The sequence below is a fragment of the Oncorhynchus tshawytscha genome, linkage group LG09 (genome assembly GCF_018296145.1).
Source record: "Oncorhynchus tshawytscha isolate Ot180627B linkage group LG09, Otsh_v2.0, whole genome shotgun sequence".
Lineage (NCBI taxonomy): Eukaryota > Metazoa > Chordata > Actinopteri > Salmoniformes > Salmonidae > Oncorhynchus > Oncorhynchus tshawytscha.
In genome coordinates, this window is record NC_056437.1 from 24,329,645 (window position 1) to 24,356,726 (window position 27,082).

At 41.7% G+C, this 27,082-nt stretch overlaps 1 protein-coding gene across 5 annotated transcripts; it reads right to left on the reverse strand.

Annotated features, from left to right (window-relative positions):
- Positions 1–9,723: 9,723 nt before the first annotated feature.
- On the reverse strand, positions 9,724–25,409 carry LOC112257615 (amyloid-beta A4 precursor protein-binding family B member 1). Of its 5 annotated transcripts, none has more exons than XM_024431316.2 (15): positions 25,265–25,409; positions 23,841–24,627; positions 23,436–23,641; positions 19,539–19,601; positions 19,341–19,417; positions 19,203–19,263; positions 18,928–19,074; positions 18,709–18,836; positions 17,365–17,370; positions 16,831–16,945; positions 16,584–16,668; positions 15,733–15,813; positions 15,158–15,273; positions 14,815–14,991; positions 9,724–12,990 (listed from the first exon to the last, which is right to left on the reverse strand). In XM_024431316.2, exons 2-15 carry the CDS (start codon positions 24,613–24,615, stop codon positions 12,829–12,831), a joined length of 2,199 nt encoding a protein of 732 aa, XP_024287084.1. In that variant the 5' UTR covers positions 24,616–24,627; positions 25,265–25,409; the 3' UTR covers positions 9,724–12,828. The 5 variants fall into 5 exon arrangements, with proteins under 5 accessions (XP_024287084.1, XP_024287087.1, XP_024287082.1 ...); XM_024431319.2 differs by having other exon boundaries at positions 15,718–15,813; positions 23,841–24,529; positions 25,265–25,408; XM_024431314.2 differs by having other exon boundaries at positions 15,718–15,813; positions 25,265–25,408.
- Between the last annotated feature and the right edge of the window lie 1,673 nt (positions 25,410–27,082).

Below are 27,082 nucleotides of genomic sequence, written 5' to 3' on the forward strand. Positions count from 1 at the left end.
CAAAAGGATTTAAAATTGTGGAGATTTCATGCCAGCAAAAACAGAATAGAATGAGCATTTCTGTAAATTGAAGAACTGGGAAAGGGTGTGTGGAATTGAATGCTTTAAGGGTTGAAGGTGAGGACACAGGTGAACTCCAAATCACCCCGTTCTATTTCAACAGAACCATCACTCATGTGGATAGATTGGTCCTGAATCTGAGCTGATGATGCCGTGCAGGAGAGATATGGTGTGCCCACAGTCCTCTATCAGTCAAAGCTCCTTCAGTTGTCATACATTTTTATTTTTTCTCTCCTTCAGCTCTCCCCTCTCTATAGTGTTCAGTTGTTTTGTGTGTGTGTGTGTGTGTGTGTGTGTGTGTGTGTGTGTGTTGTGTGTGTGTGTGTGTGTGTGTGTGTGTGTGTGTGTGTGTGTGTGTGTGTGTGTGTGTGTGTGTGTGTGTGTGTGTGTGTGTGTGTGTGTGCGTGCGTGCGTGCGTGCGTGCGTGTGTGTGTGTGTGTGTGCGTGTGTGTGTGTGTGTCTAACAGAAAGCTCACTGCCAGCAGCTAAAAGGTGATTAATGAAGCACCATTAAATCTTTAATCATCAAATAGGAGATAATTTAAGTCTAATGAGTCTATGAGCATAAACATCTGAACCAAAGGTAATACAAGGAGAGTAAAGACTGCATGGTGGAGGGTCAAAAATGTTTTTTTATTTGATAGTCTATAGGGATTTTAAAGACTACCTTACAATTTCACCGCAATACAGTATTTTAAGGAACGTAATTCCTTAATCTATACGCATTCATTCTGTGACATAGGCAACAGAAATTTAACTTGTTACATGGCAAATGACAGGTTCCTTATCCAGGCGTGAACAAAATGTCCTGTATTCAGTACCATGAATGTTGTATCTCTGTGCTTCGACTGCGAGCTGAAAACAGACAATCGTTGTGGGTTCATGTTTACTAGATTTCTTCTCTTGGCTGTGCGATGGGCCTCTATTCCCCCTGGCTCTTATAGGCAGGCAGCATCCTCCGGTTTTGACAATAAATCATCATTAGGTGATCCTCAACATTTTATTAAACTCACACATGTATATGCAATTAGAGGCATCCCCTAGGAGTGACTGCTTCACAGCAGAGAGCTGGGGGCCATATCTCACTGCTGCCAGAACCACACACACTCAGGCATGCCACACCAAGATAAATACAAACAACAGTTACAGTACACTCTATGTTCTCTGTATGTCATCCATTGCTCCAAGGCGTCAAATTCCCAGAGAAAACACAAGGCAGAAATTGAGAAAAAAAAGAAGGTAGCTGGGTAAAAAAGGAGAGATGATCGAGAAAGTAAGTGTTATGAAGCACCTTGGACGTGTCATCTCATGTCATTCCCAGAGATTACTGCCCATGGAAACCCCCCAGCAGGCTAGCAGACTCCCTCTGGAGCCAGTGCTGTGGATTAAGGCTAGCTTGCCCCTGCCTCACATCCCCCTCTCCTCACCATTAACCCAAGGACAAAAAATATATAAAAATTCACTCACCAGCTTCAGCATCATCACAGCCATGGCAGGGCTCACCGGGGTAATCAAAGGCTTTTGGCAGGTATACTGTATGCTGGAGGAAGAAGGACAGGTTAGAAAAGGATGGAGGGAATATATTGTCTTGGAACAAAGTGCTTCTTAAACAACAGACAGATGTTTTGCATAAAGATATTAGAAGTATCTGGCAACTGTCATTCTCTCAATGGCTGAGGTGAAATGGAGAAATGATTATTCATGCATTATTCCACCGTGGTGATTCTGAGAGCCTGGGTAAATGAATAGTACACCGTTGCAACATCGGCTTTGAGGCAAGTGGCAGCTAAAGTGAAAATAAAGAAGCGTCAATTTCTGTTTTGTCATTCATTTCATTTAAAAATGTAATCAGGCAGCCCTGTACATGGCTAAGTCTTTTCTTTGTGACTGTCTCTGTGACAGTCTCTGTGACAGTCTCTGTGACAGTCTCTGTGAGAGCATATCCTATTTAAAAGACTTCCTCGGGATGTTTCCCTGCTGTGCTCTAACAGAAACTAACATCAACATGTGTATTTGCTGTTTAGATTAATAACATCAGCATGTGCACAGCTCAACAGCAGCATAAACCGCTTGCAATTCCCTATGGTGAATTTTTTGATTAATGGAAGGAAATTATTCTTTTGGAAATCAGAATTGTGGAAGAAGTGAATTTCAGAAATAGGAAGCATAAGGAGAAAAGTCCTGGACTGGGAAGATACTTGAAAGGTCAGAGAGTGTGCAATTCCCTGAACTAAGACATTTTATTCAACCATTTGCATAATTAACATTTCATGTCAACGCACAAAATTAAATTAGCACACATTAAGGACCTTAATTTGGTGAATATCAATCTAGACTCGCTTGATAACATATTTCACGCATGCCTGTAATAAACCCTCATGGAATAATTACAAGATAATCTAACTGTTTTGATTGCAAGACATTTAAACTGTGAGTAACATTTATAAGACTTTTAGTTTCTCATTTGTGCTGGGCTGGCATGTGGTGCAGTTTGAATAGAGATACAGTACTGTGTGAATGTGGGTCCTTACTCTATGGTCCTTCTCACTCAGACTATGGTTCCATCTAATCTCATTCATGTAGAGGAGAATGTACAGTAGGGACACTTTACAAACACCACATCCCCTTGGAGACACAGACTTCTTATTCCTCGTTCTATCAAGACTCCAAATAGAGGAGACAATTATGGAAACAATTAATGATATATATCCTTCCTGTTTGGCCCTGTCTGGGGGTGTCCTCGGATGGGGCCACAGTGTCTCCTGACCCCTCCTGTCTCAGCCTCCAGTATTTATGCTGCAGTAGTTAATGTGTCGGGGGGCTAGGGTCAGTTTGTTATATCTGGAGTACCTCTCCTGTCCTATTCGGTGTCCTGTGTGAATCTAAGTGTGCGTTCTCTAATTCTCTCTTTCTCTCTCTCTCTCTCTCTCTCGGAGGACCTGAGCCCTAGGACCATGCCCCAGGACTACCTGACATGATGACTCCTTGCTGTCCCCAGTCCACCTGGCCGTGCTGCTGCTCCAGTTTCAACTGTTCTGCCTTATTATTATACGACCATGCTGGTCATTTATGAACACTTGAACATCTTGGCCATGTTCTGTTATAATCTCCACCCGGCACAGCCAGAAGAGGACTGGCCACCCCACATAGCCTGGTTCCTCTCTAGGTTTCTTCCTAGGTTTTGGCCTTTCTAGGGAGTTTTTCCTAGCCACCGTGCTTCTACACCTGCATTGCTTGCTGTTTGGGGTTTTAGGCTGGGTTTCTGTACAGCACTTTGAGATATCAGCTGATGTACGAAGGGCTATATAAATAAATTTGATTTGATTTGATTTGAATGATGTGATTAGCATCTTAGGAAGCTGAATCATATCAAATCATGATTGGCACAGTATCAAAACAGAGCTTGTTTCCCACTTCCTCCCAGGGAATCTGTAGGCCTATCAGCTACAGTGCCTTCAGAAAGTATTCCTACTGCTTGACTTATTCCACATTTTCTTGTTAAATAAAAAAATGATTAAATGTAGTTTTTTCTCTCACCCATCTACACATAATACCCCATAATGACAGTGTAAAAATATTTGTAGAATTTTTTACAAATGTATTGACAATTAAATACAGAAATATATAATTTACTTAAGTATTCACACCCCTAAATCAATACTTTGTAGAAGCACCTTTGGCAGTGATTACAGCTGTGAGTCTTTCTGGGTAAGTCTCTAAGAGTTTTCCATACCTGTATTGTAAAAAACACTTGCCCATTATTTTTTTCAAAATTCTTCAAACTCTATCAAATTAGTTGTTGTCATTGCTAGGCAACCATTTTCAGGTCCTGCCATAGATTTTCAGATAGATTTAAGTCAAAACTGTAACTCGGCCACTCATTCACTATCTTCTTGGTAAGCACTCCATTGTACACTGAGTGTATAAAACATTATGAACCCCTCCCTAATATTGAGTTGCACCCCCTTTTGCCCTCCGAACAATCTCAATTAGATTGGGGCATGGACTACAAGGTGTCAAAAGAGTTCTACAGGGATGCTGGCCCACGTTGACTCCAATGTTTCACACAGTTGTGTCAATTTGGCTGGAAGTCATTTGGGTGGTGGATCATTCTTGATACACAGAGGAAACTGTTAAGCATGAAAAACCCAGCAGTGTTGCAGTTCTTGACACACTCAAACCGGTGCAACTGGTACCTACTACCATACCCTGATCAACACTTAAATCTTATCTTGCCCATTCACTTTCTGAATGGCACACATACACAATCCATGTCTCAATCGTCTCAAGGCTTAAAAATCCTTATTTAACCTGTCCCCTCCCGTTCATCTACACTGACTGAAGTGGATTTAACAGGTGACATCTATAAGGGATCATAGCTTTCACCTGGATTCACCTGGTCAGTCTATAGCTAGGTTTCCATCCAATTTGCGATATATTTTCATGCAAATATTCAAAAATCCACATAAAGAAAATATGCAAAGTTTTCTACCAGTGGACCCCATTTTGCTCCACAATTCCAATAGGCAGAAATTCAAACAGGAAGTACCCGTGCTAAGGTCTATTCAACGCTGGTCTGACCAATCGGAATGCATGCCTCAGGATTGTTTTGATCACACGGACTGGGATATGTTCTGGGTAGCCTTGGATAATAACATTGATGTATACACGGACACGGTGACTGAGTTTATCAGGAAGTGAATTGAGGATGTTGTTCCCATTGTGACTTTTAAAACCTACCTAAACCAAAAACCATGGATAGATGGCAGCATTCGTGTTAAACTGAAAGCACAAACCCCCGCATTTAACCATGTCAAGGTGACAGGGAATATGGTTGAATACAGTGTAGTTATTCCCTCCGTAAGGCAATCAAACAGTCGGTGTCCGCGACATGGCTGTGCAGAGACAAAGTGGAGTGCAGTTCAACGGCAAAGATACGAGACGTATGTGGCAGGGTCTACAGACAATCACGGATAACATAGAGAAAACCAGCCACATCGCTAACTCCGACGTCTTGGTCCCAGACAACCAAACACCTTCTTTGCCTGCTTTGAGTGCCATCGACGTGGCCCGTTCCCAAGGACTGTGGGCTCTCAATCTCCGTGGCTGACGTGAGTAAGACATTTAAGCGTGTTAACCCTCTCAAGGCTTCCAGCCCAGACGGCATCTCTAGCTGCGGCCTCAGAGCATGCGCATCCCATTGTTCCTGTACCCAAGAAAGCAAAGGTAACTGAACTAAATGACTATCACCCTGTAGCACTCACTTCTGTCATCATAAAGTGCTTTGAGAGACTAGTTAAGGACCATATCCCCTCCACCTTATCTGACACCCTAGACACACTACAATTTGCTTCCCGCACCAATAGATCCACAGACGATGCAATCGCCATTGCACTGCACACTGGCCTATCCCACCTGGACAAGAGGAATACCTTTGTAAGAATGCTGTTCATTGACTACAGCCTTGCCTTCAACACCATAGTACCCTCCAAGCTCATCATCAAGCTCGGGGCCCTGGGTCTGAACCCCGTCCTATGCAACTGGGTCCTGGACTTCCTGACGGGCCGCCCCCAAGTGGTGAAGGTAGGAAACAAAAGCTCCACTTCACTGATCCTCAATACTGGGGCCCCACAAGGGTGCGTTCTCAGCCCCCTCCTGTACTCCCTGCTCACCCATGACTGCGTGGCCACACACGGCTGCAACTCAATCATCAAGTTTGCAGACAACACAACCATAATAGGCCTGATTACACACAATGAGGGCACTGGCGGAGTGATGGCAGGAAAATAACCTCTCCCTCAACAAAATGAAGGAGCTGATCATGGACTTCAGGAAAAAGCAGAGGGAGCACACCCCTATCCACATTGTCGGGACCGCAGTGGAAAGCTTCAAGTTCCTCAGCGTACACTTCACTGATGATCTGAAATAGTCCACCCACACAGACAGTGTGGTGAAGAAGGCGCAACAGTGCCTCTTCAACTTCAGGAGGCTGAAGAAATTTAGCTTGGCCCCTAAGACCCTCACAAACTTTTACAGATGCACAATTGAGAGCATTCTGTCGGGCTGTATCACCGCCTAGTACAGCAACTGCACCGCCCGCATCCGCAGGGCTCTCCAGAGGGTGGTGCGGTCTGCCCAAAGCATCACCGGGGGCACACTGCCGGCCCTCTAGGACACCTACAGCACAGGAAGGCCAAAAACATCATCAAGGACACCAACCACCCGAGCCACGGCATGTTTACCCCGCTATCATCCATGTGACGAGGTCAGTACAGGTGCATCAAAGCTGGGACCAACAGACTGAAAAACAGCTTCTATCTCAAGGCCGTCACTAGCCGGCTACCACCCAGTTACTCAAACCTGCACCTTAGAGGCTGCTTCTCTACAGACATAAAGTCACTGTTCACTTTAATAATGGAACACTAGTCACTTTAATAATGTTTACATACTGTTTTACTAATTTCATGTCTATACTGTATTCTATTCTACAGTATCTTAGTCAATGCCACTCTGACATTACTTGTCCTAATATTTATAGATTTCTTAATTCCATTCTTTTACTTTAAGATTTGTGTGTATTGTTGTGAATTGTTGTGAATTGTTAGATACTACTGCACTGTTGGAGCTAGGAACACAAGCATTTCACTACACCCGCAATAACATCTGCTAAATATGTGTATGTGACCAATAAAATTTGATTTGATTTGTTTCCACCAAACAAACTTGAGGATAAAAGTCAGTGCATGATGACGTAGCGCACACAAAAAATGTTCATGCACCAAATAAAAATCTAAAGTTCAATGCGTTTCCGTCATTTTGAACTCTACTGATAGTTTTTTCACAGAAACTGTTGTGTTAAATAGCAAGTGTGCCTATTCTGGCCTTGGCACATGCGCTCAACAACAGATACAGTGCAGTTAGGCTAGTCTTTATGATGAGAAAAAGTGAATTGCTTTGCCACATTTTTTGCAGTATTACTTTAGTGCCTTGTTGCAAACAGGATGCATATTTGGAATATTTTTTAATCTGTACAGGGTTCTTTTTCACTCTGTCAATGAAGTTAGTATTGTAGAGTAACTCCATTGTTGTTGAGCCATCTTCAGTTTTCTCCTGTCACAGCCATTAAAGTCTAACTGTTATAAAGCCTCTCTGTGAAATCCCTGAGCGGTTTCCTTCCTCTCCAGCAACTGAGTTACGAAGGACGCCTGTATCTTTGTAGTGATTGGGGCTATTGATACACCATCCAAAGTGTAGTTAATAACTTCACCATGCTCAAAGGGATATTCAATGTCTTCTTTTTTTAATATATTTTTACCCATCTCCAAATAGGTGCCCTTCTTTGAAAGGCATTAGAAAACCTCCCTGGTCTTTGTGGTTGAATCTGTGTTTGAAATCCACTGCTCAATTGAGGGACCTTACAGATAATTCTATGTGTGGGGTACAGATCGGGTAGACATTCAAAAATCATGTTAAACACTATTATTGCACACATTTTCTCCTTAAAAAAGGGGTTGAATACTTGACTCAAAGACATTTCAGCTTGTAATTTTTAATGAATTTGTAAACAATAAAAAAACATAATTGCACTTTGACATTATGGTGCATTGTGTATAGGCCAGTGACAAAAAAAATGTAAATTTGATCAATTTATAATTCAGGCTGTAACAAAAAAATGTGGAAAAAGTCTAGGGGTGTGAACACTTTCTGAAGGCACTGTACATCTAAACGTAATGCCCTATGATGACCGACATAAAGGTCTGTGAGACAACAGAGGAGTTTGGACTGAGGAGGCTGCATACTGAAAAACAGGACAATTAGAAAAACGAGAAGAAAGCAAATACAGGGAGAAGAGGCTATGGAAATGGTAATCCACTGACTGTCAACTGGAACACAGCATATTTACATGTGATTATATTTACCCCTTCCGGTGTGTAACTCATTTAGATTATTAACAGCACGCAACGTGGAGAGGAGGAAATAAAATGTTGAAATAATTGTAGATGGTGTTGGCTTTGTTTTATTGACACAGCCTCATAAATATTCATGTTAGTTTGTACATTTTTTTCATTTCAACTGTAAACTGAGACAACCAGGAGCATGAGGAGAATTCTCAATATTCTTCAGTCTCTCACTCACATTGATGATGAAAAAAACATTTCCAAGTCATTCATTGCAAACTGTGTATGCATATGGTCTTCTACAAGTAATCCAATTTTTGTTTGTTTTTAAACCATGTTTGGAGTGCATCCTGAATGAGGTGATGTGCACCCAGCTACTCACAGTGCTATTCAGCGACAACGGCCCACAACGAAACAGCTCCACTTTTTATTTTGTCCTGTGACAGTTGATTTTAATATACATGTAAAGTACCAGTCAAAAGTCTGGACACATCTACTCATTCAAGGTTTTATTTTATTTTAATTTTTTAAACTATTTTCTACATTGTTGAATAATAGTGAAGACATCAAAACTATGAAATAACACATATGGAATCATGTAGTAACCAAAAAAGTGTTAAACAAATCAAAATATATTGTAGATTCTTCAAAGTAGCCATCCTTTGCCTTGACAGCTTTGCTCACTCTTGGCATTCACTCAAGCAGCTTCATGAGGTTTTCACCTGGAATGCATTTCAATTAACAGGTGTGCACAGTTAAAAGTTCATCTGTGGAATGTATTTCCTTCTTAATGCCGTTTGAGACCATCAGTTGTGTTGTGACAAGGTAGGGGTGGTATACAGAAGATAGCCCTATTTGGTAAAAGACCAAGTCCATATTATTGACAAGAAAAGCTCAAATAAGCAGAGAGAAAGGACAGTCCATCATTACTTTAAGACATGAAGGCCATTCAATACAGAACACTTCAAAAACTTTGAAAGTTTCTTCCAAGTGCAGTCGCGAAAACCATCAAGCACTATGATGAAACTGGCTCTCATGAGGACTGTCACAGGAAAGAAAGACCCAGAGTTACCTCTGCTGCAGAGGATGAGTTCATTAGTGTTAACTGTACCTCAGATTGTAGCCCTAAAAAAAAAACACTTCACGGAGTTCAAGTAACAGCCACATCTCAGCATGAACTGTTCAGAGGAGATCGCGTGAAACAGGCTTTCATGGTCAAATTGATGCAAAGAAACCACTACTCAAGGACACCAATAAGAAGAGACTTGCTTGGGCCAAGAAAAATTAGCAATGGACATTAGACCGGTGGAAATCTGTCCTTTGGTCTGATGAGTCCAAATTTGAGATTTTTGGTTCCAACCGCTGTCTTTATGCGACACAGAGTAGGTGAACTCCGCATGTGTGGTTCCCACCATGAAGCAGGTGGTGTGATGGTGATTTGCTGGTGACACGGTCTGTGACTTCTTTAGAATTCAAGACACACTTAACCAGCATGGCTACCACAGCATTCTGCTGCGAAACGCCATCCCATCTGGTTTGCACTTAGTGGGACTATCAATTGTTATTTCATAGTTTTGATGTCTTGTAGAAAATAGGAAAAATACAATCCCTTGAATAAGTAGGGTGTCCAAACTTTTGACTAGTACTACATATACATAACATCTCATTTACATTCTTTAGATATAATAAAAAAACTAACCATTTTTCCTGCATTACAGTCATCAGTGGATATTAAAGGAAACAAAACATTTAAAAAATGCTCACATACAGTATGAACAAAAGCTATCACTTCAAGGTTTTCTTAATACTCTTTGAACACATCATGCGAAACAAACAAAAGGCACACAAAAGTTCAGGTTTGTCAAGAGAATGTACATATATTTTCCATGGCTTATGACAGAGGACATGATCACATCCCTATCATATTAGTGTTGCGGTTCATTTGGATCAGTCTGTTTCTCACCCTTAACGTGTAATCATTCAATAATATTCATCTTAAATTAAAGAAAAGCATATGACTTTTTTATTGCGATGACTAATCCTTCGACATATATTCATCATTTAAATGTCACCAAAGCAACCTAAATATCTCAAGCGTAACCAATGTATACGCTTGATCCAATGGGTAGGTTAAACGTATACCCAAGACTTCCTATCGTGTCCTATATTTGTCCTCACAGCGCTGAAACACACGGAAGACCTCTGAGCTCCCCTGTTCTGAGTCTGGGGTCAGTCCTTATATACCATTTATGGGTCAGCCATGCAATGTGCTCCCATAGGTTGGCATCTACACTGTAGTGAATATATGGGTGAAAACAGGTTTCTCAGCAAAACTGAAAAGAAACGGGTGAGAAATATGTGGATGAGATGTGTAGTGACAGTCACTATTGAAATGGGAGGAAAAACATTTGAATTCATGTAGTCATATCTATAGCCACAAAACACAACATTTCTTGAAAGTATTATTGAGGCCTCCAGAAGCAAAGCATGGTACAACATTACACAGTGTGCATTCAAAATCAAATAGAACACCAGGAAGCTCTATTTGTATAAGGCAACCAATGTCTGACACTTATAGTAAGTAGTGGAGTACATAGTGTGTATAGTAAGGAGTAACAATTATAGGACCAAAGGAAATTACACGGACACAAATTCAGTTAACTTAAAAAAATAATAATTCTGAATGTGTAAAACCAAAAAACGAAATTGTACATACACTTCTGTTTTTATGAGTCAAAACTTAGTGACAGAGCAGCTGAAGCAAGGCATTAGTCAAATTCATTATTGTCTGGTCAAACTGCTGTCCAAAACAGATCAGAGAGAGGAAGAACTGTGGTGCTATAATGTGAAGGAGGATAACTATAGTCTAGCGATCCAGATTTGGAAACACTGCTGCACCAGTGACCACAGTGGTAAGAACAGAGGCAAAAAAAAAGGCAAGTCTACCTCACAGATACAGTATATTATACACACTTAGAAAAATATAATTTCATAAAAAATATAACTTATTTTGAACCAACTGCATTCAAAAAAAGGGGAAAATCTAGTCAGTCAACTATGGGATAAATTATTTTAAAGATGTCGTGTTCATATGACTTACACCGCAAGGAAGAAACTCCAACACATACTTTAAGTCTGTCTCTTTCACAGAAAAACACTGTCTGTGGGTAAGCAACACTTTCCGTATTGCAATCTCTGCATAACAAAATGCCTTCTGAAGACTGAATGTGTCAGGCTTCTTAGCTCTCCTATAGTGTTGTCAGACACACTGCTCATGAACAAGACTATTTGAAAGCCCACCCGAGGGCAGTCACAAGTTTCAAAAACGTAAAATAAAATAATGTCGGTGTTAAACGAACAGTGTGTGGTAATGACATACTTTGGTGTAATTTGAACTGTATTGTTGGTTAAGGGCCTGTAAGTAAGCATTTCACTGTTGTATTCGGCGCATGTGACAAATACAATCTTATTTGTCAGTGTCATGTCTATCGCAACAATACTAAATGTACCATCTGCCCTAAGAGACAAAAGTTGGCAGATGTTAGTGTGCAGGGACACCTCGGTAGCTAACAGTAGCTCTGTCACTCTGCTTAGACGTAACAAAAAACATACACTAAAAATGCATAGAGAATGGAGTAGAGGGAACAGCGCATAACACTTACATGAAAGAAACATTTTGTTAAACAGATTCAACATTTTTGGGGTTATCTGAACATAACAAAAGGATGGTAAAATCACCTTCAGGTCAATTTCCACACAATAGATCTGAAGAGGAACACCATAAAAACACATGATTCTTCTAGCTTTGGCATAACAAAGATGATATATTCCTCGACTCCAACATACAGTACCCCCCACTTGGTATACAGCTGGAGTGCAGTAAAAGATAGCCAAAGCTTTCTTTGAGATTTGAGAGGTTTCATTAAAACTTGAGCCATGCTCTAAAAGTATGCCATCTCCATTTCAGATTTGAGGAGCTGAACTACACTTTTTAGTGCAATTTGCAATACACATACAAATAAAAATATAGCTATAAAATAAAGATAATGCACTTGCTGATTTACCAGCTCCATCAGATGGAAGAGGGGATGCTAAGCTATTTAGGCATTAACAAATGTACTGTACAAAGTATAGATTTTAATGACCCAAACGATTAGCATTTTATTTGCCGAATATTACATTCGTAGCTAGCGAGTCTTAGTTCTTCCACCACTGACATTCACCATGATGCATTTTATACAGACTTCTCATGCCATTTTATTTCTCAATCATTTCTTTCAAATCTACTTTGAAATGAAAACCAACATGATAGTTCCACAAGCAAATGGCATGAGTTCAACATTCACAATTCAATTGCACTTCTTCCATTTCTATCCTCACAAATAATATACTATATTTGTTCTGCAAAACAAACAGCAGAGACAATGTTACAGAACAGTACTGCTTTCCTAAGCATAATTAGTGTTGGTACTTTGCAAACTAGACCAAGTTTAACCAACTATTGCTGTCATTCAAACCACTGTCCATGAGTCCAGCAGTTTCCTCTTAACAGATCACAGATTAAACAAACAATGGAAGGAAAACATGGCCTACTTGTCCAACCAAGGATTACGTGAAGGAAGTGAAAAGCGTGGAGCAGCTGTGGGCAGTGCTAGGCTCACTGGTACCCCAACCACACCGGCAGCCCACACTGCCCACGGCTCTGACATCACATCTAAAAGAGATGACAGGTGTTGAGAGGGAAGCAGGTTATACCATAACACGTCAGGGTGGGGGGAGAGAGAGGGAATGGAGGAGTGAGGAGAGCCATGGCTGGCATGGTGGGCTGGGCCTGGGGGTGGACTGGAGTGGGTTAGTTGGTTGGCACCTCTCAGGGCGTCTGGGACCCAGACCTCTTGAAGCTGCCCAGCAGGCTCTGAACCCCCTTCTTGACACTGGAGCCCACACGACGTGCCACGGAGTCGGCCGGTGGGCCTGGCAGACAGGAGCTGGTACTGGGGGGCCTGGCGTCCAGACACTTCTGGTAGCGCAGCTGTCAAAAGTCACACAACATAAGCACCAAATCTGAATATAAAATTAAACTTGGACTCAAAATATTTGGTGCAACAAGGCTGTGCATGTTTAATATTACCGTGTAGTAAAACAGTCCAATCCCTGCAAACTCCTCCCATTTAGAAGAACCACTCACCTAATGTTTCTGAAAAAGTTGCCATATCAAATAGAAGTCCATTCACATTTTTAGTTGTGCCCACTGCCATTTCATTGGCTCCTTGCACATTGGCTCCTTGCACATCTCTCTGTCCATCTGGCTTACCAACATCCTCCGTTTCAGTGTCAATTTATTTGTCCACTTATCTGTGCTTCCATCCTTGGTACCATAGCTAGTTAGCTAACGTCATTTGCACTGTTTTGGGCATTTTTAAGCGAACTACACAACCAAGCATTAGACTAGCATGAGAAGGAAGCAAAATGACTTCATCTAAATACTCCATGCTGGACTTGTATGACATTTCTGTACATTCTCTTACAGGGATGTCTAGCAAAACACTTCTCCCCTGTGTGCATAGAGCTGTCACGAACTCACTGACATGGGTAGCTTTGCGGGGCAGCACCAGTTGATACAATGTTGAAAGTTTGCTAGCGACAGTGTGAGCTCAACACAGACAGGCGGAGTAGAGAGAAGATGTGACTGAAAGACAACCTGAACCAACCTCTGTGCATAGCCAATGTACTTTGTGGCGAAATCTGCACGGAGCCTTCACCGTGCGCTGCCACTTTAAGAGAGCATGAGCAGTAAGGAAGGAGGAAATAAAGACAGCTCTTTCAGCTCTTTTGGGAGGCGCGACAGTTTGAATGTGTGTGCTGCAGAAGTTTTGTTTGTTTTCAGCGTGTGTAGTTTATAAAGTATTTAACTCAATCATCGGTGTGATCGCTCTACGTCGTGGTGGTTTTCGTTTGGGACCGCGCCCGTTATGGATCGCATGGATTAGTAGCAACATTGTTGCGAAGCTTTAACATACAAACCAACAAACCATCGGACAGTACACCAGCACGCCTGAAGACCACAGCTAAGATCTCTCGTTCTTTCTCTTCCCTCTATCATCCCAGTGCTTTACACTGCAACAGACTCTCTATTTTTCAAATGTACTTCCCATTGAAGTTCATTAGAGCTTGACTATTATTGCCCTGCCAGAAGCATTTGGGTGGACATTTTACTTAAAAGGGAGGTTGCTTGCAAGTTGTGTATTGTTATGTGAACTGTATTGAGGTGAGGTGTACTAATGACATGTGGCCGAGAAGATTGTGGACATTTTTAAGGCCTTTGTTGTGTCTATGAACACCCCCCACATTCATACCCTCTGCACTCATCCACTGGAAGATAATACATATTATTGCAAATCCTGTTGATGACTGGGTTCTTTCTTGTATTAAGTTGCTGTTAAATTGCTCTGCCATTATTAGTATTATGATTGTATGAGGTATTTTTGTTGGGGTTACCCCTGTGCTGTGATGTGGGTTTTATATGGTGTGTATTCTCTTTTCTCTCCACTGGCTATCTGGTAAACAGGCTACACTCTAGGCAGTCTCTTCTGCTGATGTGTGTGGGTCTGGTAGTGGTACTCTCTCTATTCTACTCTTTTCCTTTCGGCATGGTTAATACCTGCCTGGCGTCCAAACAAAATCTTTCTTTACCCCTCTCTAATAAATACCGCTACAACTTTATAAAGGATATTTATTTTTATAAGGATATTTTCTGCTGGACAATGTGTCCGGCAAAGTTTTTATTTGTCTGCTTGAATGCATTTGTATTGGCCAAAAGCCGTCAATCGTTGGCTGACAGAAACGTTGCACTCACCATGCAGGCGGCCTGCACAGCCTCACTAAGGCTGGCAGCGTTGGGCTCACACCAGAACATGTGGCAGATGAAGTCCCCGGGGCCCTCGGCCATGATGAAGGCAAAGGTGTGGACGTCCTTCCCCACGCCTATGAAGGACAGGAACCGCACACGGCACTCAGAAAGAACCTCCTCTGTCTGCAGGGAACACAACAGAACACCTTGGGTCAGACTATTCCCACAGCAATTTAAACAACCTCAGAGCTTCATATTGGAAAGACATTAAAAATATATATATTTTTGAGATTGTGCATGTACATTTGTGTGTGTGACTATCTGTGTGTGTGACTGTGTGTGTGCTCACCTCAGCTGTGACTATTGTAAGTGTGGCTGAAGCCACGTTCACAGTAACTGGCGTCCACTCTTCCTTCTCTTTGGAATTGATTGCTGTGTTGAGGGCTACGTTGACTAGGTCCATACCTGGATAGGACATACCACTCAGGTTAGCTGCACATCTGAGTACACTCAATACCTGAGAATTTCAGGAAAAAGGATGGAATTACAGGAATTGTGTTAGTCATACTTCACAGAAAACCAAGTGTTAGGTAATAGCTCAATATCCCTAACAAGAGGATAGCTCATAGCAGTCGAGACGTCACACAATAAGACATCAGTATCACAACCTGTAGAAGAAATGAGTAGAACACATGCAATACTTTGAGACATTCAATAAGTCAATGTATATTAAGTGAACCCCAACTTAGTTGAAAGTCAGTATTCATTTAATTACAGTACCAACATACGGGAGGACAAGTGGAAGGTTAAATACAGGCAGTGACCGAGAAACATACACAAGTTTACCTGAAATGTAATTCAATACACACCATCACAACTCTAGGAAAGAGAAGAAAAAGCATTCCTTACCAAAGCGTTCCTTACCTACGGGTTTAGCCACCGGCACGTTACCCAGGTAACGTACCTGGAAGGACTGGACTAGCTCATTCTTTGGTGCAGGGAATTCTGTAGGGAGAGGAGAGAGACAGAAAACCACTGTGACATCCTATTAAAACCATACAAAGGACCTGAAGTTGCCCATAAATACATTTGGTTTTAGATTATACAGTTAAGTATATGGTCATACTAGGCTCTGGCAGTATCCAGATTGTCATACCGACCTTGTACCATACCAGGATATTTGGTAATACCGGCACTGAACACAAGGGACGCCGTTTTCAAACCCCACTGATAGCATTTCTAACCTTCAGATTACAGAGTAACAAGTATATGTAAAATCCCATACAGAATGCTAACTAAATGCTAACGAGCGCAAAGCAAACATTTTATAGCATCTGACCTAAACTATACAACTAACTCAAAAATGCTACTCACAGTTTGCTTGCACGCACAAAACAAATATTAGGCACCTGATCCAGGAAGAGATTTTCTGCTGTTACCAAGCGAATGCTTGATTTTGGAAGAAGCTAATCACTTAGCTAGACGGCTAACTAGCTACTAAATTAGCAGAACAAATGCACAACTGCAGAGCATTTAACACATTTTAGACAGTTAACTTAATTGTTATTAGATATCAAGCTGGCAACCATTTAGTTGTGAATTCTATACTGCAATTAGATCACATGGCGCATGCTGCACAACAGTGAGTGACTCACAAGGCTCCAGTCTCTCGTTATTCTGTGCTTGTAAACAAACACCAGGTGACTAGGGACTAACTCACAAACACCCCGGTATACCACCAAGCCTACGTCATACATCAAGTGCCAGTGTTTTACCCTGGAAAGGAATGTCCACCAGTTTAGAGGGGTCTATGTTGAGTCTGTTCAGAGAGGACTTGGATGATTTCCTCTGGGCCATTATCTACAGAAAAGGAATGACAGGAAAAACCTGATACAACATGTCAAAAAATAAAGACACAAACGACCCCTGAACCCCAGTCCCAAAGTTAGGTGAAAAAAGGGAGATTTCATTCAGGTTCAAAGTGGAGAGTATGGTGCAGTGAACCAAAGCAGATGGGCTTACCTTAGAGCAGATGTCATGCATGCTGGTGGCAATGTTCTTAGCAGGTGTATCACACCTGAACACATGGCACTTCAGAACATGAGTCAGTTTGTCTCTCGCCACGTAGGCAAAGTCCCTAAAGTTAACACAAACAAAGATGCTCTCTTGAGAGGCCGTTATAAAGGCTGATCATGACAATTGAGGCAGATGAAATGGACAATGCTGAAATCAACAAATTTTGATAATATCAGGATTTACTCAAGAGAACTAGCAACCTAATAGCATAAGCTTTCACAAATACAACAATGAACAAATGTACTAACAATTAAGACTGAGAAAACTTAGTGTTGTCAAACTATGATTAATAGCTAAGCAAACATTCTCGTCTATAGAAACTGATCAGAAAGTCAGGGGTGTGATTGAGAAATCATGGGTGTGATTGAACATTATGGGATAGGGGTGTGGAATCAATATGCTAACTATGAAAACCACAACTATGATCAATTCTATGTGACATGACGGAAGATGGTGGATACGACAATAACAATACACTACCTCTCCCTGTGTGCCCAAGTGCAGCCGGTTAGAGAGAGAACCCCAAATTAATCAATTCAACAGAAAAAGCAGGGTTCACAAAATAAGGCAACAAAAGCCAGACAAATAAAACCAAAATAAGAAACATTGTCTGTAGTAAACTGGCACACATATTTTTAGTATTCAAATATGAAGAAAATATAAAGAAATGTATACTGAAAATATAAACGCAACATGCAACAACTTTAAAGATTGCACTGAGTTGTAAGGAAAACAGTCAATTAAAATAAATAAATTAGGCCCTAGTCTATGGCTTTCACATGACTGGGAATACAGATATGCCTCTGATGGTCACAGAAACCTTTTTTTTTTAAGAAGGTAGGGGCATGGGATCAGCAAACCTGTCAATATCTGGTGTGACCACCAATTTCCTCATGTAGCACGACATCTTCTCATAGAGTTAATCAGGCTGTTGATTGTGGCCTGTGGAATTGTCCCACTCCTCCTCAATGGCTGTGCGATGTTGCTGGATATTGGCGGGAACTGGAACATACTGTCTTACACGTTGATCCAGAACATACCAAACATGCTCAATGGGTGACATGTCTGGTGAGTATGCAGGCCATGGAAGAACTGGGACATTTTCAGCTTCCAGGAATTGTGTACAGATCCTTGCGACACGGGGCCGTGCATTATCATGCTGAAACATGAGATGATGGCGGCAGATGAACGGCACGACAATGGGCACCAGGATCTCATCACGGTATCTCTGTGATCTCAAATTGCCATCGTTAAAATGCAATTGTGTTCGTGGTCCATAGCTTATGACTACCCATAACATAACCCCACCACCACGGGGCACTCTGTTCAGAACGTTAACATCAGCAAACCACTCTCCCACACAACGCCATACACATGGTCTGTGGTTGTGAGGCTGGTTGGGCGTACTGCAAAATTCTCTAAAACAACATTAGAGGCGGCTTATGGTAGAGAAATTAACATTCAATTCTCTGGCAACAGCTCTGGTGGACATTCACTGCCCGCTCCCTCAAAACTTGACATCTGTGACATTGTGTCGTGTGACAAAACTGCACAACCACAGCACAAGGTGCACCTGTGTAATGGCCATGCTGTTTAATCAGCTTGTTGATATGCCACATCTGTCAGGTATTATTTTGGCAAAGGAAAAATGCTTACTAACAGGGATGTAAACAAATTTGTGCACAAAGTTTGATCGAAATAAGCTTTTTGAGCGTATGGAAACTGTTTAGGATGTTTATTTTCAGCTCATGAAACTTGGGACCAACACTTTACATGTTGCGTTTTGGTTTTTGTGAAGTGTAGTTAGAGTAGCAGGGGACTGACCTGCCGTTGTCCCGGCCCACTCCCCACACTCGGATGCTGACGATAGGCTGGGTGTGCAGCAGAGTCTGGCCCAAAGGATCAATCAGGTTCAAGGTCTCATTCTCCAGAACAAGGAGCATGTCTTTTCCCTGTGTGAAAACACATTACAGAACATTCCTCTTAACATTGTTCTACCAACACTATCCAGGTAATATTCCCACACATAAGCCATTCTCTGACCTCTCCCCAGATCCCAGCCGTGTCGTGCAGGTTGTGTTTGTGGTAAGAGAGCTGTCTGATGCAGTTGTTGACAGCCACGCTGCTCTTCCCTGGAGCCATCTCCTCCTCTGATATCTCCACCCAGCCCAGAGACCGCACAGCAAAAACCTTTTGAGAGACACGAGGAGTGGGAAAGAGTGATTAAGAGCATGTTGAGTGTTAAAACAGAAAATAATGTGTGTGGGATGGGAGTGTAATGATTGGTTATGTCTATTTGTCTGAAGTAGAGCACATACCTTAGCGTCCAGGTCATTGATGAGTGAGCTCATCTTCTCCTTTCCTTCAGACTGTGAACAGCTGGATGTGAAGGGAATCAGACAATATAAGCATACAATGATAATACATTGTACCTGAAGGGTGGGTGGGGGACTCACCTGAGATTGATAGAGGCATAACGCAATGTGGCTCCTTCAAAATCCTTCAGGGTCTGATCAGCCATTGCATCTTCCTCCTGAAGACATACCAACAACAGTAAGAAGTCACATTTCCACATTTGAGATGTGCAAACCTCTGAAAAAAGGTTTGCAAACTGCATTGATGTTAGGTTTGTTTCAAGTACATTTGGCACTCACCTTCCAGAACTCCTCGTCATTAAACCTGTTGGGGCGGGTCTGGGTGAGACTACTCCACGTCAACTGAAGATACAAAAAAGAGACAAGGACCAATTAGAAGTAGGAAACTAAATCCGTTAGCAGTAGCAGTGGATGCTTAAAAGGAAATACAATGACGGTGTGACCCTAATTGCCACAGTCAGGCCAAAACCTAAAGGACTGTGTCCACAGACATGGAAGGAAGCTAAAGTAATTCCACTACCTAAAAATAGTAAAGCACCCTTTGCTGGTCTAACAGCCACCCAATCAGTTTGCTGCCTGTTCTTCGAAAACTGATGGAGAAAATTGTGTTTGAACAAATAAAATGCTATTTTTCAAACAAGCATGCAAATAGGAAAGGGCACTCAACTTGTAATGCACTGACTGAGATGATTGATGATTGGCTAAAATAAATGTATAATAAGATACTGTAGTTGGAGCGAGGGCTGTGGCGGTCATTACATTTTATCAGGCGGTTATTGTCATGCAAAAGACTGCCGGTCTTACGGTAACTGACAGTTAATTAAAATAAACACGTTTAGCATCTCCAGGCCTCCAAGCTGTATTCAAGCCACAGATGTGAGCCATTGAATCTAATAAAAAAAATTGAATAAATCAATTTAATATACACCATCAGAATAAATCCATGATTTATTTTAGGCAGGTCTAAATAAACAACGATATGAAGAAAATGTATTTCAGAAGAGCAGAATATGAGTTGGCCTACTGTATGTTACCTGGCTATGTGCCATGCCACTGGCTTGTCCACTTAGCAGACAAGATATGCTTATAAATCCTGTGCCATAATTTTATATTATATGAGTTTATAGTAAGAAGAATAAAACATAAAAAATATTTTTCCCATTCTGAGGCGAAGTGGCTATTTTGAACTCAAAAGTGATCATTTGAAAAAAGTCCTACATTTGAAGTTTACAAACACTTAGGTTGGAGTCATTAAAGCTTATTTTTCAACCACTCCACAAATTTATTTTTAACAAACTATAGATTTGGCAAGTTGGTTAGGACATCTACTTTGTGTATGACACAAGTCATTTTTCCAACAATTGTTTACAGACAGAATATTTCACTGTATCACAATTCCAGTGGGTCAGACGTTTACATACACTAAGTTGACCGTGCCTTTAAACAGCTTGGAAAATTCCAGAAACTTATATCATGGCATTAGAAGCTTCTGATAGGCTAATTGACATCATTTGAGTCAATTGACATCATTTGAGTCAATTGACATCATTTGAGTCAATTGACATCATTTGAGTCAATTGGAGGTGTACCTGTGTGTATTTCAAGGCCTACCTTCAAAGTGCCTCTACGCTTGACATCATAGGAAAATCAAAAGAAATCAGCCAAGACCTCAGAAAAACAATTGTAGACCTCCACAAGTCTGGTTCATCCTTGGGAGAAATTTCCAAACGCCTGAAGATACGACATTCGTCTGTACAAACAATAGTACCCAAGTATGAACACCATGGGACCATGCAGCCATCATACCGCTAAGGAAGGAGACGCATTCTGTCTCCTAGAGATGAACATACTTTGGTGTGAAAAGTGCAAATCAATCCAAGAACAACAGCAAAGGACCTTGTGAAGATGCTGGAGGAAACGGGTACAAAAGTATCCATATCCACAGTAAAACGAGTCCTATATCGACATAACCTGAACGGCCACTCAGCAAGGAAGAAGCCACTGCTCCAAAACCGCCATAGAAAAGCCAGACTAGCGTTTGCAACTGCACATGGGGACAAAGATCGTACTTTTTGGAGAAATGTCCTCTGGTCTGATGAAACAAAAATAGAACTGCTTGGCCATAATGACCATTGTTATGTTTGGAGGAAAAAGAGGGAGGCTTGCAAGCCGAAGAACACCAACCAAACCGTGAAGCACGGGGGTGGCAGCATCATGTTGTGGGGGTGCTTTGCTGCAGGTGGGACTGGTGCACTGCACAAAATAGATGGCATCATGTGGAGGAAAATTATGTGGATATATTGAAGCAACATCTTCCGACTTCAACTGTATTTGTTAGATTTATTTGGCAAATTTAGTTGTGAATGGTACAAACCTTAGAAATAAAAACATATGGGCTGCAAGATTTGACTATAGGCTATTGATGATTTGAGAAAGTCACAAAAAAAGCGCTCTGTTCCTTGCTTCAGGCTGCACACACCGTTCTCTCAAGTGATCATATTTTCACCCATCAGACTATTCTCAATTTAATCTCATCTTTACTATTAAGTCAAATCAGTTTAGATTTAGAATGACCCATTATGGGAAGGAACAGGGGCACCTTTCCAGGCGGTTCATTTTTCAATCATGCCGGGCAGGCTCCTCCGGTTATTTCACTCCATGCATCAACCCCTGTTTGAGGAGCATGCAGCCTCTCGTTTCATGACAGGTGATATTCCGCCCAATCTCTGTATGCCATGGGCTCTCCAACCCTGTTCCTGCAGCTACCCAGTGCTTAATTTGGGAAACCAAGTGAAATCTGTTCAGGAACATTGTTGTTATCACAAATAAACATATTTCTGTTGTCAGCCCCTCTCTCTGCAGCTCGAGAAAGGAATGAAGGAGAGAGAGAAGATGGAAACACATGGTAGTGAGATATTCTGTAGTTAAGGTAGTGTCAGCCTATTAATTATAAAAATATATTTGTTAATTGCTATTATTAGGCTATTCAAAATCAAATTCACTCTAATTGTAGGCTAACTAAACCAAATGAATCTTCGCCTTAGAAAGCACTGTATATTTTGTTGTGTTAAGCTTTGAAACAACATCCACAACAACCATGTTTTCCACTCAGTTTCAACCTGTTGTTAAACTTCTTTTTTCAAATTGATCAATAACTGTGCGGTGAATTTTAAAAGCATGTTACTGTTTTGATAGTGATAGTGTTTGATGTGATTTTCAATTGTATTTACACTGATGTCAAAGTGGTTAGAGGGACAATAGATCCCCATGTACCAGGCCATTAGCGACCTAATGGTCGTTAGCGCGTTGGGTACTACCAACACATGTCCAGAGTGCATAAGAAGAGATTACCGTGACTCAATGGTCAGGTGGAATTTTATTGTGGTCATGACTCATGACTGCCGGTGCGGCGGTAATACGGTCACCACAAAAGCCCTATTTGGAGATGTATTGTTAGATTTCAGTGCAGCCTTTGATGTTATAATTTCTTATTGAAAAAACAAACTTGTTGTTTCGGCTTTACGTCACCCTGCCATCACATGGTTGGAGAGTTACTTATCCAATAGAATATTCTTCAATGGAAACTTCTCTTATATTAGATATGTACAGTACCTCTATTTTTACAAATGATTTGCCACTTGTTTTACAAGAACTTAAAATGAGTATGTATGCTGATGATTGCACACACTCTGCACAATAATCAGGTCTTAAATACATCTTAAAGCATTGTATTTGGTTCAAAACATTCTCTAAGACCTAAACCTCAACTGGAGATGTGCATAAAGGGTGTGACCATTGAACAAGTTTAGGAAGCTGAACTCCTAGTAGTAACATTGGATGGTCAGTTATCATGGTTAAGTCTTAATGAAAAAGTTGTTGTGAAGATGGAGAGGGGTATGTCTGTTTTAAAAAGTGTTTGACACAAAAATCAACTGCACTAGTTGTTCAGGCTCTGATCTTGTCCAATCTTGATTACTTTCCAGTAATATAGTCAGATGCAGCAAAGAAAGACCTAGCAAAGCTTTTTATTTATTTATTTTAAATGTAATATCTTATAACTGTACTGTGTCATGTATTTGTATGTTTTATGTGGGCACCAGTAAGAGTAGCTGCTGCACGCGCAGTAGCTAATGTGGATCATAATAAACTAAACTATCTCTGCCCTCTAGCTCTCACCTGTGGCTCCTCACTGGGTGTGATGACAGGGGAGGTACTGGAGGGTCTCTCTGGGGCTTCTCCCTCCTCTAGGGGAGAGGGGGGCTCCCACTGGGTGGTGCCTGTGGGGATGTGCCAGTAGTAGGTACCGGACTCGTCTCTGACCCGCATCCACCCCGCAGGCAGGTCTGTGTCCGTCTCAAACGCACTGCGATCCCAGTAAGATTCTATACAACGAGGAGGAACAAGTGAGATAAATGTAAAGAGAGAACTAGGAAATAAGAGATGACAATAGATGCTCAAACCCGGAAAACTATTTGATTGTGTCACAATCCCTGTTTACGGCAAAAGCAAAGCGCAAGTCTTATACACAACCCTTTCACTCAAAGCCCATCCATTGTTAAGACATTTTGTTGCCCCTCTTACCTGGGTCACCATCTGGCGTGCTGTTGGCTGTGCTGCCCTGAGACAGTGACATACAGCTGGAGTCCTCATCACTGGGTGCTGCATTTCTGCCCTGAAACAGCAAGCAGGTTTCCTTGACTTCTCTACTGTCATCTCTCTGAGACTCACTGCTACTTTGCGCCTCAGACGAGTCTGTGTCCCTCTCTCCACCTGTTGGAAGAAGTAGAGGCTCTTCCTCATCTTCCTCTTTCCCATGAGGGGCTTCTGAGTTTTCGATCAGCAGAGGCTCATTCAGGTCAGAGCACAGGGACCTCAGGGTCTTAGAAGAGGGGTTCTGCTCACTGTCCTCCACCTGCTGGTCCACCACTAAAGAGTTCTGGTTGGGGTTTCCTTCTGGGCTCTCGTTGTGATTCAGATCTTGGTCAGAATTTCTATTCTGGTCCTGCTGCCTCTCTGCCACCTTGCGCAGTTGATTCTGATCCTCCTTGAGCCACTTGGCATTGGTCCCTGTGCTGTGCTGGCCCTGCTCGTTCTCCTGGTTCCGGACCCTCTCCTCCTCTCGCTGCTGACTGCACTCATCCTCATCGATGTCATTGCCACCCTTGGTGCCATTCAGCAGGTCCAGAGGAGTGGATGTGGCATAATTGTGGCGCTTCTTGGTGGAGGTGGTGCCTTTGGCCTTCTTGCTCAGGTCCGAATCAAGCAGAGCACTATGTGGGGAGCGGAGGTCAAGGGTCAGTGAGGACGGCAGACATGTGTTCTCATTGGCCAGATCGGAGGTCTTCTCCAAAGACATAGCAGAGAGCCACTTTTTGGGATGTGGGGAAACATAAACAGGAAATCACACAGAGGTAGGCCTAAAGGTGTTTGTTTACCACAACATACACAAATGTATGGAGACTGAGTCCATTTATCAGTGTTTAAATGGTCTGCATTAGATAGATCTCATCTCATTACAAAAATATAGCAGGCATATGGTTGCCAACCGTTAGCTAGCTACTGGCAACGATTGTTATGCAGTGATTTGAGCTCCTCCCACCAGGAATCCAAGGCTACAGGCAACACAAACTGTATGCTAGTTAGGTAAGGGCCCACTGCATATTAGCTAGATGCTACTATGCAATAAAAATGAGGGACAGAGGACAGCACATCTAGCAAGCTCTACAGAAGAAAATACAGTATCTTGGAATGTAGCCAGCTAACGTTCGTTTTCTAGGCTATCACTATTTATATCTCATCACGTGTGGCACACGTCTATCTATCTAGCTTTATAACTAACGTTAGAATGTGTATCATAGTTTATATGCGGTCAAAATGAATCGAGTTGGCAAGCTAGCTACTGTTTGCTAGCTAGTTGACTCATAACACCATTATTATCCCATTATAAACACACTCGTGTGTGCCAGCGACGCTCTCTAAATAACTTAATTGACCTGGTAACTTACCCTGAATTGTATTTTCCTCGCTTTAGTTTTCCTCCCACCTTTATTTCAGCGGTAAATAGATCTTCTTCGTGTGGCTTTCCGGCAGACTCGACGCAGTGTTGCGTATTGCTGCCTTTCGCAGGTCGGAGTGCGGATTGCACATTTTGGCAAAAAAAAAGCGATATGGGAAAAACTGAAATTTCACCACATCCCACTGCTTTGGCCCTAAACCAGTGGTATTCATGACCGGAAGTGTCATTCTAAAGCATATATCTGGATTTGATTAGAGCTTTGATCAGCTTGTAAAATCAAGTCTGATACTACTTGAGCCTGATGAGCCTTACAATAAATATATTTATTTTATAATCCCTACATTAAAGGCATTTTATGAGCCCAAGCCCAAAAAAGACCAAAGGATTGTGCCATTATCTATTTTTACCAATACATAGCCTATGATATGCTACCGCACATTACACAAGACTGAAAAACATAAATGCCCATAGATGTAGCTATGCTCTCTTGGGTAAGTAAATGAAACAAGCTCCAGTAAACAAATCTCTTTGAGTGTGGATTGATTAGAGTACCACAGTATGAGTCATAATTCCCATAAAACCTAGTGTGCAAACAGGAAATGTTTAAAATAGTTTTTCCACCATTCATTTTTCCCCATATGGGATTTTAGAAACACTTAAAATAAGGGCTGTGTTTCATGTAGGCTTACCCTGGCATGACGTTTTGATAACCTTGTAAATCTCTCTACAATAAGGTGACTTTTATCAATATATTCATCTGTTTTTACTCCCCCCAAATGAAATGCTATTTAGCTGCTAATGTGGTTATCATAAAGAACAACAAAAGCCATGATGATCTGGACGAGACTACGAGACTCCTGAATCGAGGCAAAGGTCAGATTCTCTCTAACTGTCTAATGTTAGCTAAATTTAATAATGATGCTGGTGCAGGACATACGGCCTACACAGTTACAATTAGGCTGTAAGCTGACGCATGTATACATTTCAAAATATTTTCCTTAACGTTGTGCAATGTGCGTATTAGCATACCTGTTCTTTCTCGATTGTTGCTTCATTATTTCCTTGCATTCAACAGTTAAAAGTTTTGTTTTCCAGATCTTCATTGTAATGACATACTTGAATAATATAGAACTAGAATAAGATGCAGATTACTTCCCTTTCTCTTCATTAAGATTGAATGGTTACGGGTCTGAACAAATAACTGCTATAGCCTACCGCCATCCTGAGTTCACTCTTCTTTCAAACTCCCCAGCCGTGAGTTCTATTGGCTGCTGTATTTATCATTCAGCTATTGTGTTTCAGGTAAGACCCAAATGCAGACTGTGTTGAAGTAACAATGTTTTTTAAAGCAACAGGGGCAGGCAAACGACAGGTCAAGGCGGGCAGGGGTCGATAATACTGAGTATTGGGGCAAAGGTACAGGATGGCAGGCAGGCTCAGGTCAGGCAGAGGTTGGTAATCTGAGTAGGGGCAAAGGTGCAGGCAAGGTCAGGGGCAGGCGGGCTCAGAATCAGGACAGGCAAGGGTCAAAACTAGGAGGGTGAGGAAAATGAGAGACTGGGGAAAGCTGAGCTGAGACAAAACACTGGTTGACTTCACAAATGAAACAAACTGGCAACAGACAAACAGAGAACACATGAATAAATACACAGGGGATAATGGGGAAGATGGGCGACACCTGGAGGGGGGTGGAGACAATCACAAGGACAGGTGAAACAGATCAGGGAGTGACATTCAGCAAACAAGAGCTTGCATCCTTCTTCCAACAGTCTATTAGTATAAGAGATGCTAAAAATAAATTCTTCCA

Coding starts and splice junctions, on each gene's coding strand:
- LOC112257615 (XM_024431314.2), bottom strand. CDS start 24,615: ATGTCTTTGGAGAAGACCTCCGATCTGGCCAATGAGAACACATGTCTG. Junction 23,642..23,840: donor CACGCCAGATGGTGACCCAG/GTAAGAGGGGCA, acceptor CTCGTTGTATAG/AATCTTACTGGGATCGCAGT. Junction 18,837..18,927: donor CGGCTGGGATCTGGGGAGAG/GTCAGAGAATGG, acceptor GTTTTCACACAG/GGAAAAGACATGCTCCTTGT.